Raw genomic sequence first — 17,892 nt, forward strand, 5'->3', positions numbered from 1 at the left:
GATACTATATTAAAACTGGTCTTAGTTTTGAAATTATGTTTGTTTATTATTTGTTTTACTTTTTAAAAAGCTGCATATTATTCTGTTTGTTGGAAATTACTTAAAGGAACAGATATTGTGCAGATCAGATTTACTGAAGCGGAACTCTTTGACTCTCTTATGCATCTTGGTGTCTTGATTTTACACCTCAAAGAAATGCTCATTGTTCATTCAGTAATTAGCATTTTAATTAGTGTTTTTATCTTTCTTCAGTGGTATTAAAAAGGGCAAAAACATTACAGGCAATTATTATAATTATTGTCTTCCTATGTTGGGTTTTTGGGGCTTTTTATGATGTGTTTGTGTAGTTAAGAACAAAATCACATTTAGTTATTATTCTCTCTTTTTCTTGTGTAGTTCTGAATCATTCAATAGTCTAATAAATATAATTGTTTTAAAAACAGTCTTTTTATTTTATTTTTAGCCTGATCTGTCAGCTTCAGCACTTGCACACTTCCAATTCTCCAGTTTAATCTTTACATAGCTGGAGTGGTTCACAATGTCACATCTGGTTCAAATATCAGACAAAGGGGGCTCTTGTATGAGGGGTTTCCATGGTTTTCTTGTGTTTGTGAGGATTTCTTGTATTTTTTTTCCAGCACCTTTAAACACTTTAGTGTTTATTGAAGACCTGTTTATGGACATCACAGTTTTAGCTCTGTGGTGAACTGATTTTCCTGTCAGAAGTGAACCATTCATCTTGCCTCACAACAGCTGGGAATGTCTGTAGCCCTCTGCCATCTAAATTGGATAAAATGCAGATTTAGATTATGCTGGTTTTGTTCACACTGTGACAAAGTCTGTTTGTGGAATATGAATAGATTTTGCTTCATGCATTTTCCTTAAACACTCACCACTGTCTAAACCAAGAAGAATACAATAACTTAGTGGCCTGATTTGTTTATTTGTTTCTAAAAACACAGTAAAAAAAGTACTGTATATATTTTTGTTTCTTGCTGTTGACTATGTTTTTATGCAAGGAGATGCATGAACAAAGTTATTTAAAACACACCAAGCGTCAAAAAAATGTAACAAGAATTTATGCAGTGTTGCAACTTGAAAGTCTATCTGTGAATTTTTTTGCTCATTCATTTGTGCTGAGCTCCTTTAAAAAAAGATTTAAGTCTTATTGGCCCATGTGAGGACCCAGGACTTGGGATTCCATACAAACTGGAGATCAACACTTGTTTAGAAAATAAAAAGACTCAGAAAGGACACCTTTGGGGAATGCAAAGGTGCACAAATCCAAATATGAAGGATTTACTCTAAATAATACAAATTTTAGTCAATGATGTCTTAGTCTTGCTAGAAAAATAACAATAAACAGAAACAAATGTACTTTATCAATGGAGTTGAGCAACAGGAAGTGAAACTGTGAAAATGTAGTGCACTTATCACTACTAACTAGCTCTTAATGTGCTTGTCTTTCTCCCCAGACTACAGATATTCTGAATACAGCTGTGCTGACGGGTAAAATGGTTTCTGTTCTGGTGAAAACTCTTGCTGTTGAGGCCAATGGCTCAGTCACCGACGTGACAAACTACACCAGCTGCAGGTCTACAGAGGAGGATGTGCTCAAGGTAAGTCATGAAAACTGCAGAACACAATGGACCTGGTATGACTTACGATGCAAAAACATCTTTTATTCAGTAAAAAAACAGCAGTCAGTTGTTTTTTGTTAAATGCAGTTTTATTAGTATACCTTTTTTGAGCTTTAGCTTTTAGCTTTAACAAAGCAGTTTCATCTTCTTTAGCAAATTTCAGCAGCCATTCACCTCTCAGCATTTACACTGCATTTCTTTCTAGTTATTCTGATCATGTGATGACAAAAAAATAGATTCATTTTAATGTATGTCTCTAACAGATTCACTATTACTGTACCATAATACTTAGAAGAGTTACATCTTGTATTTGTTTGTGTGTTTGTCTCACATCATTGTGGATAAAAGCTTCATGTTTCAATACGACAGAGGTGGCCAACCCTGGTCCTCGAGGGCCACTATCCTGCATGTTTTACTTGTTTCTCTAATCCAACACAGCTGATTTGAATCAATGGGTGATTAACAGGCTTCTGTAGAACATGAAGAGGTAATTTAACCACTGAATCAGGTGTGTTGGAGCAAGGAAACAAATAAAACATGAAGAAAAGTGGTCTTCAAGGACTAGGGTTGGCCACCCCTGCAATACCATATTTGATACTGACCTCAGCCTCTTATTTCATAAAGTAAGCACAGAAAAATGACCCTTTTTGCGGTGGATTTATGTTGTGAGCATAGAAACGTGTGTTGTTTAGGAAAGTGAGAATAAAGCTGAATAGAAACAGAAAATGATTACAAACACAATCTATCAGTAGAGGGACTTAATTCAGTTAATATTGTGCATCTGAATGCCCTCTCATGCTTCCTGTGGTCAGTGACCCCTTTTAGAGCAATGCAAATAACCAGATAAAGTCAAAGCTCAAACCACAGAATCTATTGTTTATACTCAAGCTGCCACAAGTTGAATTTTTATGAGGGATTCATTCACAAGCTGTTAGCGTGCACACACTCTTAGGTTTGGGTAACATGAGACTTTTTATGTATGCATGGATAAAATAAAGTTTAGGACTGAAATTGTGCTTGTGCTTCATGGAGCAGCGCTTTTTCCTCATATCAAATACTTCTTTATATAAGGAAGGAGTATACAAAAATATACAGAAATTCATTTATAGTTGACTGTCTAAAATAGTAAGTAGAAAAAAAAGCTGAAGACTGTTCCGATTTGCCCCTCATTAAATCAGATAAAAAATCTATTAATAGAAGGCTTGAAATAAATAAAAAAAGTTGCACAGTTAAAAAACAACAAACATTTCAGATGTTAATTTAGCAAAGTTGAAGTTACCAAACATCTGTCCTACTTGGTATTTGTGGAATGTCCTGAGAAAGGAAAATCTAATATTTTAGGTCTCACTTCACAGCTTACAAGACTTCTACTTTCTGCCACTGGAAATTTGTCAAACTCTTGTGTCCATGCTCCAACAGGTATGCATGTTTTTTGCCAAAACCAAGGGAGCTTGCACAATATTACTCTGGTGGTTTAATTTTTGTAGTTAATTCAACCATAACTTTTGAGTTATAACCAATGTCATTTAGGTTCATATTTTAAGAGTAACTTCAGTATAACTGCTTTGTTACGATCTATGACGATTACATTTTCTATTCATCTGCAGTTTGAATGTATTTCCGACAGGAAGTGGGGGCATCTGTATTGATCATAAATCTGAGAGCAGGGTTTGTGAGTATGTTAGCGTGTGAAGTTTAAAACACTGACAGATGCACACAAGGATGACCTTACAGAGACCTGAACACATATGTATAACTGGAAATCGCAACAATGCACCTCGGAGTGCTTTAAATTAGAAACAAGGCATCTTATATGGAATGATAATTAACAGATGTGTTCTTGTTATTATTCTGTTAAAGTATTAGTGTTAAAGTTTTTCTTGCTTCCCACAACCACAGGTTGCTATTTTTTTGTTTTAAAAAACTGGTTTATGGTACATATTCCACTTTAAAAAAGACTTAAAATTCTAGTTTTAGTTTGAGTGCCCCTGTTTTGAAGTTATTATACAGCTTTTATTTTTGTATAATGAGTTAGGAATGAATTCCTGTATATCTGTATTGTCTTTTTGTAAAACATATCATTAAACATCAAATCTGCATTAGTTTGATCATTTAAAAGAAAAAGAGCAGCAACATGAGCAACTGTGATATAAAATGTAATTGAGTCTTAGTGCTAAAATAATAACTGAATTTAGAAAAAGAATTTCAGATAAATTCTAAGATTTTCTTTCAACAAATTTTATTACTTAGAAGAAATGTTTTGTGGATAAAATACATTGGATCAGCATTGGAAAGCTGCCCAAGGCATCAGAAAGTTTGGTTTGGCCCACTGAGGAAAACGGTCTTTAGATAGTGAGCGGCCACTGCCTATATTTCCACAGGAATTCAACTTGACTATTTTTAGAAGACACTCCTCCCTCTTCCGTTTCCTTATTTTTTTGCCTCTCCCTTTCTACCATCCTTTTTCCAAGCTAAACTCTATTCTCCAGTCTAGTGCTCTCCAATTACCCCAGTGGAGCCACTGGTTTGTTAAGATAAGTGAAGCAGCAGCAGAGATAGGTCTCCAATCTGAAATAAAACACACCAACTGCTGTGTCTCACCTCATTGCTCTTACTGGTGGGGAATGAAAGGCTCTTCCGTCCTGTACAGCACTGTAGGAACAGGCATAAAAGCACGGCTAATTTACATTCTGTAACGGTTGTGACTTTAGATGACATAAACACAAGGCATGTTGAGATTCCCTGGCCACCCTTTGGAAGTAGTGTGAAATGCACAAAAGTGTGTATTTGCATGTATTGTTTTTTGCTGGCATTTCACTCAATGCCTCCGTCTTCCATCTCGGCTTATCAGTCATCCAAACAAAAACAATCTCGTTCAGTTTGTGTAGTCCTTCAAGTGGAAAAATGCCAATATTTTTACATCTAGAAAAACATCTAAAAAAACATTCCAGGCCTCTTTTTTTACTCAACTGTATCCTGTAAACCTTTATCACTTTTTTTTAGCTTGATACTAAGGCATTCTGCCTTTTTCTTTTGTTTCATCTGACGTTCCAGGTGTCTGAGCGCTGCAACTACATTTACGTAAATGGGAAAGAGACAAAAGGCAAATTCAGGGTGATGGTCAACTTTACTTATGGTTTCTTGAGTGCACAGCTGGAAATGAGCGTATGGATGCCCCGTCTGCCCTTGACCATCGATGTAGCTGACACCGAGCTGAGCCAGATTAAAGGTTGGAGGGTCCCGGTTACAACTGGCAACAGGAGGTAAGGTCTGCAGTAACCAGGGGATGCGCATTTGTTGTTCCCTCAGGTTCAGGTACCTTAATAATAAGAACACCACTAGAAGATATCAGACAAAAGATTGAGCTGCAGAAATTTGTACACAATCACTTCAAATGTGTCTTAGCTATGGAGTTTTGTCAACTCCTCAAGCTTTATTATTTGTTCTGAAACAGAAGTCTTTACTGAACAGCAAGGATGCCTGGTCTTAGTTTGGGTTTTTAGTTTGGTTTTATGGTACACTTTGGGTTTTTGATTTTCATTTGCAGTCTAGGCTATTTGGTTATTCAGTTGAGTCTGTGTGCTTTTCTGGTTTTATAGTCTGATCCTCCTGATGTCCCTGGTTCCAGTTCCCTGCACACCACCCAACTTTCATTAGTAATCAGCACACCTGTTTCCCACTTACCCATCAACCTATATACTCCTTGTTTTCTACAGTTCATTGTCATATTCTCCTGCTGATTCCTGTTTGTTTCTACTCATCTTCCTGTCATGTTAGGTTCTCTATAGATTTCTGCCTGTTCTATTATTAAAACTCAAGTTTTGACACCGAATCTGCATCCTGCTCCTTGGTGTCTAACAGTGCACCATTTAATGACAGCATCAGATTACCTTTTTAGTACTATTTTCTACCTTTTGCCAAAAGTTAGCAACTGTACTTCTCGATTAGGCTGACCAAATAGCATTATTATTTGTCATTTAAGGTATTTAGCAGAATCAAAAGCTAAAAGTAACTGCACAAGAATTCTATTTATTCTTTATAATAATCAGCGTTTTGTTAACACTGACTTAGAGTCAGTGTGGAATAAATTGTCTATAAAAATAACATTGTTTTTGTCAATTTTTAGTCACTATTTTGAAATTTTGATTTTCCAGATTTTCTTTAGTTGTCCTTCCTTCAGACTGTCAAACATTTTTGCCACAACATTTGTAGGACTTATAATCTGTAACATTGTAGTCTGTGGTGGTTACACTTTATCACATTATACAGACTGGTGTGTTTCTGAATTTGGTCGTGATGGGTTATGATGCAAGTCCTTCTCTGGTTGGCACTTTAACTATACTGGAATAAGTGAACAGTTTTTTTTTAAGTGACTTTAAAAAAAATGTGTTCAGCCCAATTAAAATGAGAGTTAACATTATACATAAATACATGTTGATTGTTAGGATAAAAAAAGAGTCCAGTCCTTTATATAATGAAAGATTATCCAGCCCAAAGTCACGTCTTGTATCTCTGTGAACATAAAGTCAAAGCCCAGGTCTTTTGAAATAATCTGCTCAAGGCAGATTAATCAAAGCTGTCTGGTCCAAGTAGAAGTAAACATGTTTCAGGAGAAGAGTCTCATGCAAGACGTGAGCAATACAGCTGGAAGTGTTACGGTTTGAAGTTGCTTTGCTTTTTTTAGGGACCGGGCATCCCGCAGTCAGTAATTGAACTATCAGTTCTACATCATAGGACAGATTTCTCAAAAACATGAGATGAGGTCACTTCGTAGCTGAAGTTGAACTTTTATTAGGACAATAAATCCTGAGCATAACCAGAGGAAATGAAAAATGGCTTTTTGACTTTTTGATACGATTGTTTGTAGTAAGCTATAACCGCACATCTCTGTTTGATGTATTAGTGGCGAGAACAAAGACAGCACAGTTGTCCTAGAAAATAAAGGTTAGTAGGGCTTCAATCAATATGTACAGTAAGGCCATTCTTTCCCCCCACTCAATACTAATTGATAATGACCCACAAATTCAATACCCAGCTCCAGTTACGAACAGATAGTAGGTCAGAAATCTCACATTTAAACTGTAATTTTGCTTGGCAAGGAGTGCTGAATTTTATATTTGTTGTTAAACTGCATGTGAACAAATGTGTTACAGAAACAAACATATTTTGGTTTAAAGCCTGCATAAAACTGTGTAAAGATTCATGTACATGCCTCTCTTGTTCACATTATTATGGGCAGTTAGGTAAACCAAATGTTAATTAGCACATTTCCAGAAAGGTTTATCTCAAATGGTTTTCAAGTGGGTTGAAATAAATGTTTATTTAGCTAATTAATACTCGTAGGAATAGTACTCTGATTAGGAACCTTAAAAAGGTAAAGCAAATGCATCAAGGTGGAGTAAAAGTTGCATTAAAAAATAGAAATCTTAGCTGTTGTACGTACAAAGGAAAATTGAACAGAAGTTCTGTTAATAATTGTTGTGATTTTAAATAAAAATTTAATTTAAAACTAACGAAAAAAATAGAACTCAAACTAGCATTGTTTACTGTGTGCAGGTGAAAAGTGGTGTCGAATCGATAACATTTAAGAGTTGGACAAGAAGATTTAACCAAGAGTTACTTTTATGTTTGTTGTTGAGTCACACTGATTTAATTCAAGCAGCAATCCCATCACATGTTAAGCTTGGACCTTAGGCTATATAATAATGATGTTTATTTGGACTGTAAGTCTTGACGGGAGCTTAAAAACATTTCCACCATCCCGACAGCACACCTGAGGTGCACCGTGTGGCAGACCAGCTGTGTGTATGATAATTATATGATCATAGCTGAGAGGTTCACAGCTTAACCTCCATCCCGCACAAACAAACCACTCAGCCGTGGGATCTTGGTTAATTTAAGTTAAATTGATTTTGAAGAAAAGGTCACTCCACATGTGCTGTGCTTCCACATAGCAGCAATAACAATGCTTCTGGGCTTTAACTGTTTTTATTTTAGAAGTTCACAAATAAGCTGCATGTTTTTGGGTTGGGTTTTAGAAAATGCTGGAAGCTAATCTGGCTCTGTTCTAAACTGTAAAAAACTTTAGTCATGGGCTGGAATATTCCCTAAATTAACTGCAGTCAAAAACAATGAAGAGTGTATGCATAAATTAAAACAGTCTTTGTAATGAAACTTTAGCCGTAAGTATTAGATCAGTTGTGTCTTTTTGCCTGTGTATGGCAGGACTACATGGGACAGCGAGGAAGATGAGGAGATGAGGAAGGGCAGGGGTTGCATGTTGCAGTACCAGCTCTCTGCAGTGAGGGTGCTCACATCTTTTGTAGCCCAGCCTGATGCAGAGATGCCGTCAGACCCTCTGAGTGGAGAGGAGCCTATTGAATATTTCCTAGGCTCTGATTGGCAGGTAAAAACATTTTAAGTGTTCCCAATTGAGCCAATATGCCACTACAACCTGCTGGCTTTAGACCGTTTGAGATTTCCGTTAAAGGTATGATTTAGATTTTTTAAAATGGGGTTCTTCTGTTCTAAATAGATAGTTTGGAAAAAAAAGTTGAATTCTGACAAGCAGGGCCAAGACCAAAGTGGATTATTGCTGTCTTAAAACAACTCAAATGTCAAAGATTTCATAACGGCTTCCACAAACATTACTTTAAAAATCTTTACACTATAATCAAATTCACATTACATGGTAATTCCATCAGAAATGTTATGGTATTAAATACCCCAGGCTACAACTGAAGTGCTACAGCTCGCTCCTGCTTTTTGTGCTTGTGAATAAGCCCAAAATTCTATGTAAAGTTGTGCCATTTTAAAGTGATGGTAATACAAAGGTTTATAAAAGTGTTTTGCATGAATGGTTATGAAATTTTTAGGATGGTAGGAGACCACTTTTGTCTTGGCCTTGCTCAGATTAGCCTTTAGCTCATCATTCTCGTCAAAATTAAACTGTATTTTTCCAAACTGGAGCCCTTCATGAGCAATGTACAAAATAGTAATTGTTCTAAACCTATCCATGAAGCCTCATTTTGAAATATCTGAATTATCCTTTTAATTAGTAATTAATATTTGAATATTTGATGTAGTTTTATTTACAGGGACACTATCAGCATTGTGCTTTGATAATATTTCAGTATGTGGTTTTGCAAAATCTTTTTCTTAATTTACCATTTTTTGTTGATAGGTGGATGTTACCAATCTTGTGCGCTATTCTCTACAAGCAGCAGATCCGAATGTCGTTAGAGTGCAGGATGGGATGGTCCTACAAGGACGAGCTGTGGGGACTACAACTGTGCAGGTGGATTATGAGTGCCATGTGTGTGTGGGTGCATGTGTGTGTGTGTGTGTCTAAATGTATATCCACGTTTTGTTTGCAGGTGCTGTCCCCTCTGACATCATCAGTCCTGGCCGAGAGGAGCATCAGGGTGCAGGATGATAAAGTGAGTGTGACAGAACTGGGGGTGCAGTTGGTTTCTGGACTCTCCCTGTCTCTTCAACTCAGTCCAGGAAGCAACAGAGCCATTGTTGCCACAACAACCACAAGGGAAACAGTCACACAACTCAAACAGGTAAGCAAAGGAGAAACTGAAAACAGAAGACAAAAAAGTGGGGGGCACAACAGTGCTCTTATTTACATGCCAAACCACATTTTTAGTAAAATATGTTGAATGTTGAATTTCACGTTAACTCAAACGTCAGATTTAATGGTTTATTGTGAGTTCAATGAAGTAGTTAATATATTCATGAGATGTCTCAGCCTGTATATACTGTAATGTTTGCTCGATGGAAACACGCTAAACAGCATTCAGTTTCCTACAAGCACAATGTTTCTGGTTTATTTTTTTAACTTAGATGCAATGGTAAAATTTGTCATCATATTTCTCATAAACAAAGCTTTGTAAATAAACTTATCTAAGAGTACAAACATACATACAGGCTTCAGATTGGGATTAAATATTATTTGTGATAAGTCACAATTAGTTTTATCTGTTTTTGGTATTCATATAGTTTATGTGCAAAGACTTCAAATATAATTTTGTCAATGTGCTTTCATATTTTAAACATGAACTTTAACAGGGGATGGTTTTGATTCTGTTTGTTTTGTCTAATATTCTGTTTTTGAGGTTTTCAAAGGTTGCAAATATCCCCAGTAAAAGGAAAGAGTATATTACTTAAGAGATGCCTCTAACAGGTTAAATCTGTCATGAAACACTCCTTTGAGTTCATAAAGTAACAGAACATATAATGTTCTAATCTTCACACACCTGAAATGTAAATGTAAAATTCTTGTTCTGTTTGCATAATAGAAAAATGTTATAGTGAATGCCACAGACTAACTCCATATGTATGTTATCTTTTGGATGGCTGCCCATAAACTTATTAGTTCTTGCATTGCTAAATTTTACATTCATCTGCAATGTTTTTTGAAAAGATTATTCAATATACTAAAAGTTATTGTCTAATATGTTGTTATGGTTTTCAACATAAAAACCAATTTAGACTAGTCTTTTATATTGTGCTTTTTTTATTGTTTTTGAGTACTCAAATAGTCTCTTTTACACAACACAGTGTTTTTTTTGTATACACACATTTACACTCCAGTCACACTGAGAGCATTATAGGGTTTGGTGTTCCTCAAGAACAAAATGAAGTAAAGTAAATAACAATAAAACACAAAATCAGTAAGAAAGAGTTCAGTCATCTCGTATAAAGAGCAGCAGCAATGCATGCAACACAAGAAATGTAAAAGAACTGAAAATTGATCACCACTTGCAGAACAGATTTATACGACGGCAGAGTGTAGAAATATTAGTGCTTTCTCTTTGCTTCAATGAATGTAAATGTGTTCTCAGCCTGGACCATCATTGACATTTGCAACGCTGTGTGAGAGAGCAAGATGAGGCAGACAGAGTGCACAGATGATCATTTTAAAAGCTCACTCACACATTTAGCTTTGGCAGCTTGCCAGGTGTAAACTAGCGACCTGCTTGAACTAGCGGTTAGCTGCTGGAACGACTGCTCACTTTGCATCCAGTTTACTCTCACTGCTGGTCTGCCCCTGTCAATAAAAAAAAAACATGCCTGCGCAGATGACCAGCCAGTTGTTTCTGTTACAACAAATCATAGTGTATTCAATTTCAAAATATGGGTTAGGCTTGTGGTGACCCAATGGCTCACATTAGCCACTGGAATTGGGTCATTGTGAATTAATGTGATTTGATTGGCTAATTCTGTTCCTGATGTGCCCCTTGATCCCTTTTTGTGCTTAAAAACAGTTATTATACTTTTTAAAAGGTGGTATTATTTCTGTTTAATAAGCTGCAATTAAATGAAATAGCACTGATATGGATAGATTACTTTATACTTATACAGTACCGTGCAAAAGCCTGGAATCATCCCTTATTTCTTTATATTTTACTTGGAAGGGTCCAGCTTTAATTGTAATCCTCCAAACTGGTCTTAATCGATATTTCCTTTGACTTTCTGAAGTCTTTTAAAATTTTACTTTGGACTGTAGCTGTTCTTTCAGTTATTTTCAATTTCTTGTACCTGATCATTTTTAGGGGAACCTGTTTTGTTAAGTCATTTGACTCTGACCTATGAATCATTCACTCATAAAAAGGCTCATAAACTCAATGAATGAAAAAGAGTTATGCTGATACAAAACAGATAACTTGTCAAAAACCCCGTTTTAAATTGGACCTTTAAACTTGTTATTACTAGCAGCCCGTCACAAAGACAGAATTTGAATTAGTATTTTGGTACCAACAAGATGATTCCTAAAGAGCTATTAGATGAAAAATAGACATACAGTAGATATGTCTATTTTACTGGATCTCTTGAGTGCTGTGTCAGGTCTTTGTTGGATGTTTCCCTTTTATTTGTTAAAGACATGACTTTCAGATACTGTTGATCTTTTGTAGGTAGTGTTTTAGACCTGGCACATCTTTCGTCCTCCATTTGTCCACTTTTCTCATTTTTACACACACTGCACAATATGCTGTCATGGTCAGGTGCAAGGACTGGAGAGCAAGATTGGAAAAGCAAAGAAAGTCCCAGGAAAATCTTTGAAAGACCTTCAGAAAGCCTGAGGGACTATTAATCAAAACCACTTTAAAACACAACAAGAAAGTTTGGCTCTGCACAGTGTTTAATGAAAAGATTATTAAAGGCAGTTTTATTAACAATCAAGGAAATTAAAGCTCTTAGTGATGGAGAGATGGGAAAATTGATTTGCTCCATATTGTCGGACTTGCTTTTCAGCTGATAAACTTTGCAATACTTGTTCTTTTATTTTTTCTCTTCTTTTCTCACAGGAAGCGTTGGTAAACTGCTGGGTCCAGTTCAGCGATGGGGCAGTTGCTCCACTGGAGCTGTTTGACCGCAGCGTCTACTCTCTCACAGTCTCCACCCAAGACGAAAGGGTGGCCACAATACGCCGCACCCCGCAGTCCATGTTTGCAGTTGCGCAAGGTGAAGGTGAGGGCCGGGCGAGGCTAGTGAGGGTAGAGCTGAGGATCTGTGAGGAATGCCAGAAGTCTAAGAGAAAGAGTAAACTGGCGGTGGGTGCAGGAGTTCTCAAGACCAACTTTCAGAGCAGCAGAGCTGTCACAGGGGGAGGAGGAGGTGGTAATAGAAATAAAAATGAAGGTGGCAGTACACCAGAAGTGATAGATGATCCTAAAGCAACAGCATCATCACAAAATGTTGACAGAGTGCTGGATAGAAGACTGATCAGAGGCACAATACCTCAAAAACAATTAAATCTGGCTGATCGTACCACCTCAACAACTGTTTCTAACAAATATGTACAAACACATGTTGTGTGGACTGGAACAACTAAAGCAACTGGAGGAACTACCTCTAGTGTCATTAACATGGCCACCCCTACAACTATGAACAAACCAGGTCTGAAAACAGAACTGAACACAGCCAAACCTACAGTGGGTGTCTACAGTAAAGGAGAAGGGATGAAGAAAACTTATGGAAATATGCTTGATAACTCTAATTCGTCTTTGAATATCAACATTCCTGAAGCAGAAACACCCAAGAAGGAGCTTCCTAAATCTAAAATGCCCAAAATAATTGAGAGTGACCTCATCAGGACCTTCAGAGCCATGTCAGACTTGGAAATCGGCATGTATGCTTTGGTGGGGGTCTCCTGTATAGCCATTTTGGCATTTTTACTCAACTGTGCTTCATATAAACTATGTTTTCGAAATCAGAAGACCCCCATACAGGCAGGCCCAGCACCGAATATGGACCCAAAGGATCACAAACATGACTGGGTGTGGCTCGGGAACGGCAATCACAGCACTCCTGCACCAGCAGCTCCAGTTGCCCCTGTTCAAGCATCCACGCTAAAACGCGAACCCCACCGCCCTCTGGAGTCCCATCACTCCATCGATTCTATGGGCCACTGCAGTGGCTCTTTGCCCACCGTGAGTGCCCCCCCAGTCCCCGAGAGGACTGCCACTCTGGGCCGCAGCAGAACCAGCTCCCAGCAACTCCAATTTCAAGGGAAGGCAGTTGACCCCATGGCAAACCGTTCAGCCACCTTGCTGGCAAGGCCTCACCGCAGCGAGCCTTTGCATTCTCCCACCAGCAAGAGAAATCAAGTCCAGTTCACCACCTTCACCACGCTGGACGTCAAACACTTGTCTGCACTGAAGAGGAACGGTGTGGACTTAACCTGGGCCAATCAGCAAGCACAGCAGCAACAAACCCCTGCTGAGCCGCAAATACCTTTACCTGACATGCCATGGCCTGTGGTCAAACCTGTAGGGGAGGCCCAATGAAGTTTGATGTTTGCATAAGTAATGAGATTGAGGTCTACACAAGATGCACATTCTGACATAGAACATTATAGAAAATAAACAAGTATGGCTTTAATTTTTGATACAAGATAAATCACTTGTTTAATGAGATTATATACAGACTGTTCTTTATTTAAAGAGGGGTGTGCTAATTGCAAATATGTAGGCACAGTTTGTACTGGTGTACGCACAAAAAAAGTTAAAATGTTGTTAATTTTGAGGGAATTCTTGTATTTATATAATCAAGATATACAAAATCTGTTGTGTAAATATAAAAATATGTTATGCTATTTACTTATTATGCATTTCTATGTAAACAAGAAAACATTTAATTTAATTTTCATTTCCTTTTACTTTTTTACAAGTCTCTAGCTTCTGTAGTAATGGTTCTAGATTTTTTTTTTTTTAGATGTCAGATCATTAAAGTATAAAAAGGATTTAAGTACTTTCAGTTTTTCTTAAAATACCCAAGGGTTTTGTAATTTCTTTTAAAAGGATACAACATTCATCATGGTATTCTGAGCAAACTCTTGACACAGTTTCACCAGATACTTATTTAGATCATGTTGTTACAGCCTGTGCCGAGTTTGAAATGGACAGTGTTTCTGATCAGTTGAAACTAAGTTAGTCTGGGGTGCAGGCTACTACAATTTCTACAATTTACAAAATTTGTAATGTCTTAACATAGTGCATTACACATTCAACTGTGAAATATTCAAGCAAAAAAACAAAAATGCCTTCTGAAGCCATGTTCTCTTCTTTTTCAACTAAAATGTGATGTGTATCTCCCAAGAGCTTTTATCAATAAAGGAAATATAAACTGTAATAATTGAAGTTAAGTTTTAATCACTCATTTTTATAATAGTTCAAATGCTCCCAGAAAGAAAAAAAAAATACTGAAATTTTTGGATTACAGGGCTAAAGCTTTGCTATGAATCAGCAAGGTTTGATTTTATGTAATCACTCTTGAATGTGATTTAAGGCTGATGTCATCATTCTGCTAAGTGCTATTTTGAGAGCACTGTATTTGATGTGCCTGCCAATATTCTGTGCTGTTGCACAGAAAAAAAAATTCTGATTGAGTGAAAGAAAGCTCAATAGACAGAAAGTGCCATTCATTTGGTTTTCCTTGATTCAGTCTCTAAAGAATTACAAGTATCTTTATGAAAGACTGAGCCTTGGATATGATAAGTCGTGGCTCATTTTTCTTTCACTTTCTCTGAGGTGAGCACAGCTTTATATACATTTTATGAGCTGTGATAAATAAACACTTTCTGCAGCTTAAAGAAGCCCAGATTATCTGATGCCTTGCACAACGGGAATCTGCTGCTGCGGACATGGAGGTACATGTTGTCACTCTTTCCAAACAGCTTCACAATGATTCAGAATGTTGATAAAAATTGATTTTAATAACTTTTCCCCAAAATCTTTACAAGCCATTTATAAACTTCCTATTTTTGAGTCAGTTTATCTTTCTGGCAGTGGTAGGAAAAAGGTAAACAAACTCCTGGTTATAGGCAGTGATTCACAACGGTCTCCGTGGAGCATTATTGTACAAAATCTTTCACTGTGACACTGCTGTACAAGAAGAAATTCTAGAAATAAAATTCAGATACTGACTGATTTAATGAATCCTGTACAATTGTAAAGCAGCAATGCAATATTAAAACATGTCTAAAACATGTTTTCCACTGAAATGCTGCAGCAGTTTGATGTCTTTTTGTTATAAAATTAATCTTTTAGCCTCCATCACAAAAAACATTTTACCACATTCTGTCTGTCACTTTGAGAAGATTTTCAGTCATAAGAACAGATCGCCTTGCGTGTTGAATTATAAAGTAAAATTACAGGTAAACAATCCGGTTATATTTGACAGTAATGTGCCTAAATCCAGTGACAGCTGCTTGGAATACTTTGCATATGATAAAAAATTTAAACTGTAAATAATGTGTGAGTTTTCAGACAAGAAAGGAGCAGGGTCCCTTGGTATCATTGCAGCTGGATCTTTAATCTGGAGCATCAGCTTCCCTGTTGACAGATTTAAAGGATTGAGGTCATTGTGTTGGAGGATTAGTGTGCATTAGTGGAGTGTCTCAGCAGCACAGTCCTTATAATGTGGGCCAGAAGAGACAAGGTCACTTATTTCTGAAGTCTGTTTTCACCAGATAGACATGTGGCAGAGGGAAAATGCAGGTGCAAATGGAAGGGCTCACTCATGAGAACATAGCAATTGAATATAAGGTGATAAACAAATTCTATCCCCCCCTCCCTCCGCCACACACACACACACACACACACACAGGTTTTTATTTTATTACATTCATGTAATATAATAAACTATAGTTACTAGTTTGTGTTTTGTCACTAGAGGTCATATTTAAATGAATGCATAACATCACTCAGTAAAAACTTGTTGAAACATCATCAGCATTTTGGCTGACTTCCCTCAGTTCAGGATAAAGAAGAAGAAGACATTTACAAAAACCTCTGTGCTTTCTGGTTTAAAGAATACGGACGAACCTCATACATACTTGGGAATGAGTCATAGGTAAATTGTTATTGGAATTAAATAAAACAAAAACAATTATAAAAGGGTTGGTTCAAAATTTTAAGTGGTTCTGGGGAGTTGTTATTAGCAGTCTGACTTACCTGCAGTAGTTGGCGTAATTGACAGAGGAGTTTTTATGTAAGAGTCAAACTAACAGCCACAGGCAGACTGGGGCCAGTTCCAGAGTGAACTTTTTGCAATTTAAAACAACTCATACCTTTAAAGTTTTATACTGGTTCGTGCAAACACTGTTTTATTAATTTTTCCACTGCATTTTGTTTGCATTAAATAGCTCTTTTTGAGTACACCCAAATTTTGTTTTCAACACACATTTCACAGAGAACATTCTTTTAATCAACAGCACAGGCTTCCGTTTAAATACCTAAGGACTTCTCCTCAAATAACTGTCGGATGCAAAAGTGACAGAGTGCAAAAGGTAAATAAAGTACTATTTGCATAAACTACTCTTGAGGTTTGAGTTGTTTTAGAATGGAAAACTCTGCTTTCGAATTGGACCTGTCTGACTGTTAACTTGAATTTTTCACATAAAATGTCTCACTGATTCTCCAAACTTAGATCACTCAGACTACTGTTTAGTGCAGGCACTATACTGACTACAGATAAGGCTACAGAACTCCATAAAATAAATAAACAAATAAATAAAAATAAAATAAAATCTGAACAGAAAAGTTAATATACAATTATAGGCACACATGCTTAAATATGAATCACCTTGAGTACCCTTGAACTTTGCACCTTTCAAATTTGCTCTATTAGTAGATAACAGTTTTTTTTATTTTTCCTTTTAAAAGCAGATTATTCAACAAATAAAATATTTTAAGTAAAAAAGTGAACAAAACGGTACAATGCATGCTATAGTTTTAAATAATGAAGTTATTGCATGAATGTTACATTTTCAGCAAAATATTCAGGATTCAGGTCTCCAAACTTGGTCACTGCTGCATAAATTTACAGCAAATTTTACAGTGTTTTACATCTCAAACAAGCCAAGTCCAATCAAACAAATGGCACAAAAACAGCGGTGTTTGGAATTTATTTGCTAAACAAATTTCAACACACGCTCATAATCCTATCTTGCAAATTTTCGAAGCTGCACAAGTGAAGGAGAGAAAAAAAATAAAAAAATAACCTAGACATGATCCGTTTTCACCCTACTAAGTTGACTTTGAACTATGCATTCAAATTATATTAACCAAGGTGGAGAGAAAATTCTGTTCCAAAATGGAACCATCTTAAAAGATATTAGTGTATCTGATATTCAAAACATAATCTGTGTTCTGATTAAATCTATATAAAAGCACTAGATGATTTTTTTTGTAAAGAGAGCAAAAGCAAAAAGGAAGACAAAGATACTTTAGACAAAAGATGACATCCACATGCAGGCATCCGTCCTAGAAAGAATAAAGACATGAGAGAGATAACTCATATCACAGGTGGAGAAGAACTCAAACTGTATGGCAGCTCATTAAGACAGAGTACCTTGTGCTTCCTCGCTACACTCATTGCTGTCAGTGCTTGTCAGCAAAGTGTCAGCGCTCAGTGTGCATTGCCAGATAATGTCACCAGTCTCACAAAGAAGGGAACTAAAGGGAAAAGAGTAGTTCTTTTTGTTAATGAGACAGATTGTAGAAAAGGACTTTGTTGGATTGAAAGAAGGTACAAAAGAGGAACTGTGACTAGATGAAGCTATAAGCAAACAACAGATAAATGAGTTGGGTCAAAATAGATCATTTTGTTGTTTATTTAAGCAGAGGAGTTTATTCAACACATATAACAGAAAGTTAATATTCAAGTCTCAAATATGGTGTAACTGCAAAATGGGACAAGGTTAAAAAAAAGACTCAAGAAGCAAACTGAGACAAAGAAA

The 17,892-nt window shown here is 36.5% G+C and overlaps 1 protein-coding gene across 1 annotated transcript in view; it reads left to right on the top strand.

Moving 5' to 3' along the window:
* The window catches only part of si:dkey-1d7.3 (transmembrane protein 132D), a 31,883-nt gene extending 17,601 nt beyond the window's left edge, over window positions 1-14,282 (top strand). Inside the window, exons 5-10 of the mRNA XM_017410441.3 lie at window positions 1,476-1,619; window positions 4,695-4,903; window positions 7,866-8,046; window positions 8,824-8,937; window positions 9,017-9,208; window positions 11,957-14,282. Of these exons, the coding sequence (XP_017265930.1) occupies window positions 1,476-1,619; window positions 4,695-4,903; window positions 7,866-8,046; window positions 8,824-8,937; window positions 9,017-9,208; window positions 11,957-13,438 (2,322 nt within the window). The 3' untranslated portion in view covers window positions 13,439-14,282. The remainder of the gene's footprint in view (window positions 1-1,475; window positions 1,620-4,694; window positions 4,904-7,865; window positions 8,047-8,823; window positions 8,938-9,016; window positions 9,209-11,956) is intronic.
* Window positions 14,283-17,892: the final 3,610 nt, after the last annotated feature.

This window comes from Kryptolebias marmoratus, linkage group LG14 (assembly GCF_001649575.2).
Source record: "Kryptolebias marmoratus isolate JLee-2015 linkage group LG14, ASM164957v2, whole genome shotgun sequence".
Taxonomy (NCBI): domain Eukaryota; kingdom Metazoa; phylum Chordata; class Actinopteri; order Cyprinodontiformes; family Rivulidae; genus Kryptolebias; species Kryptolebias marmoratus.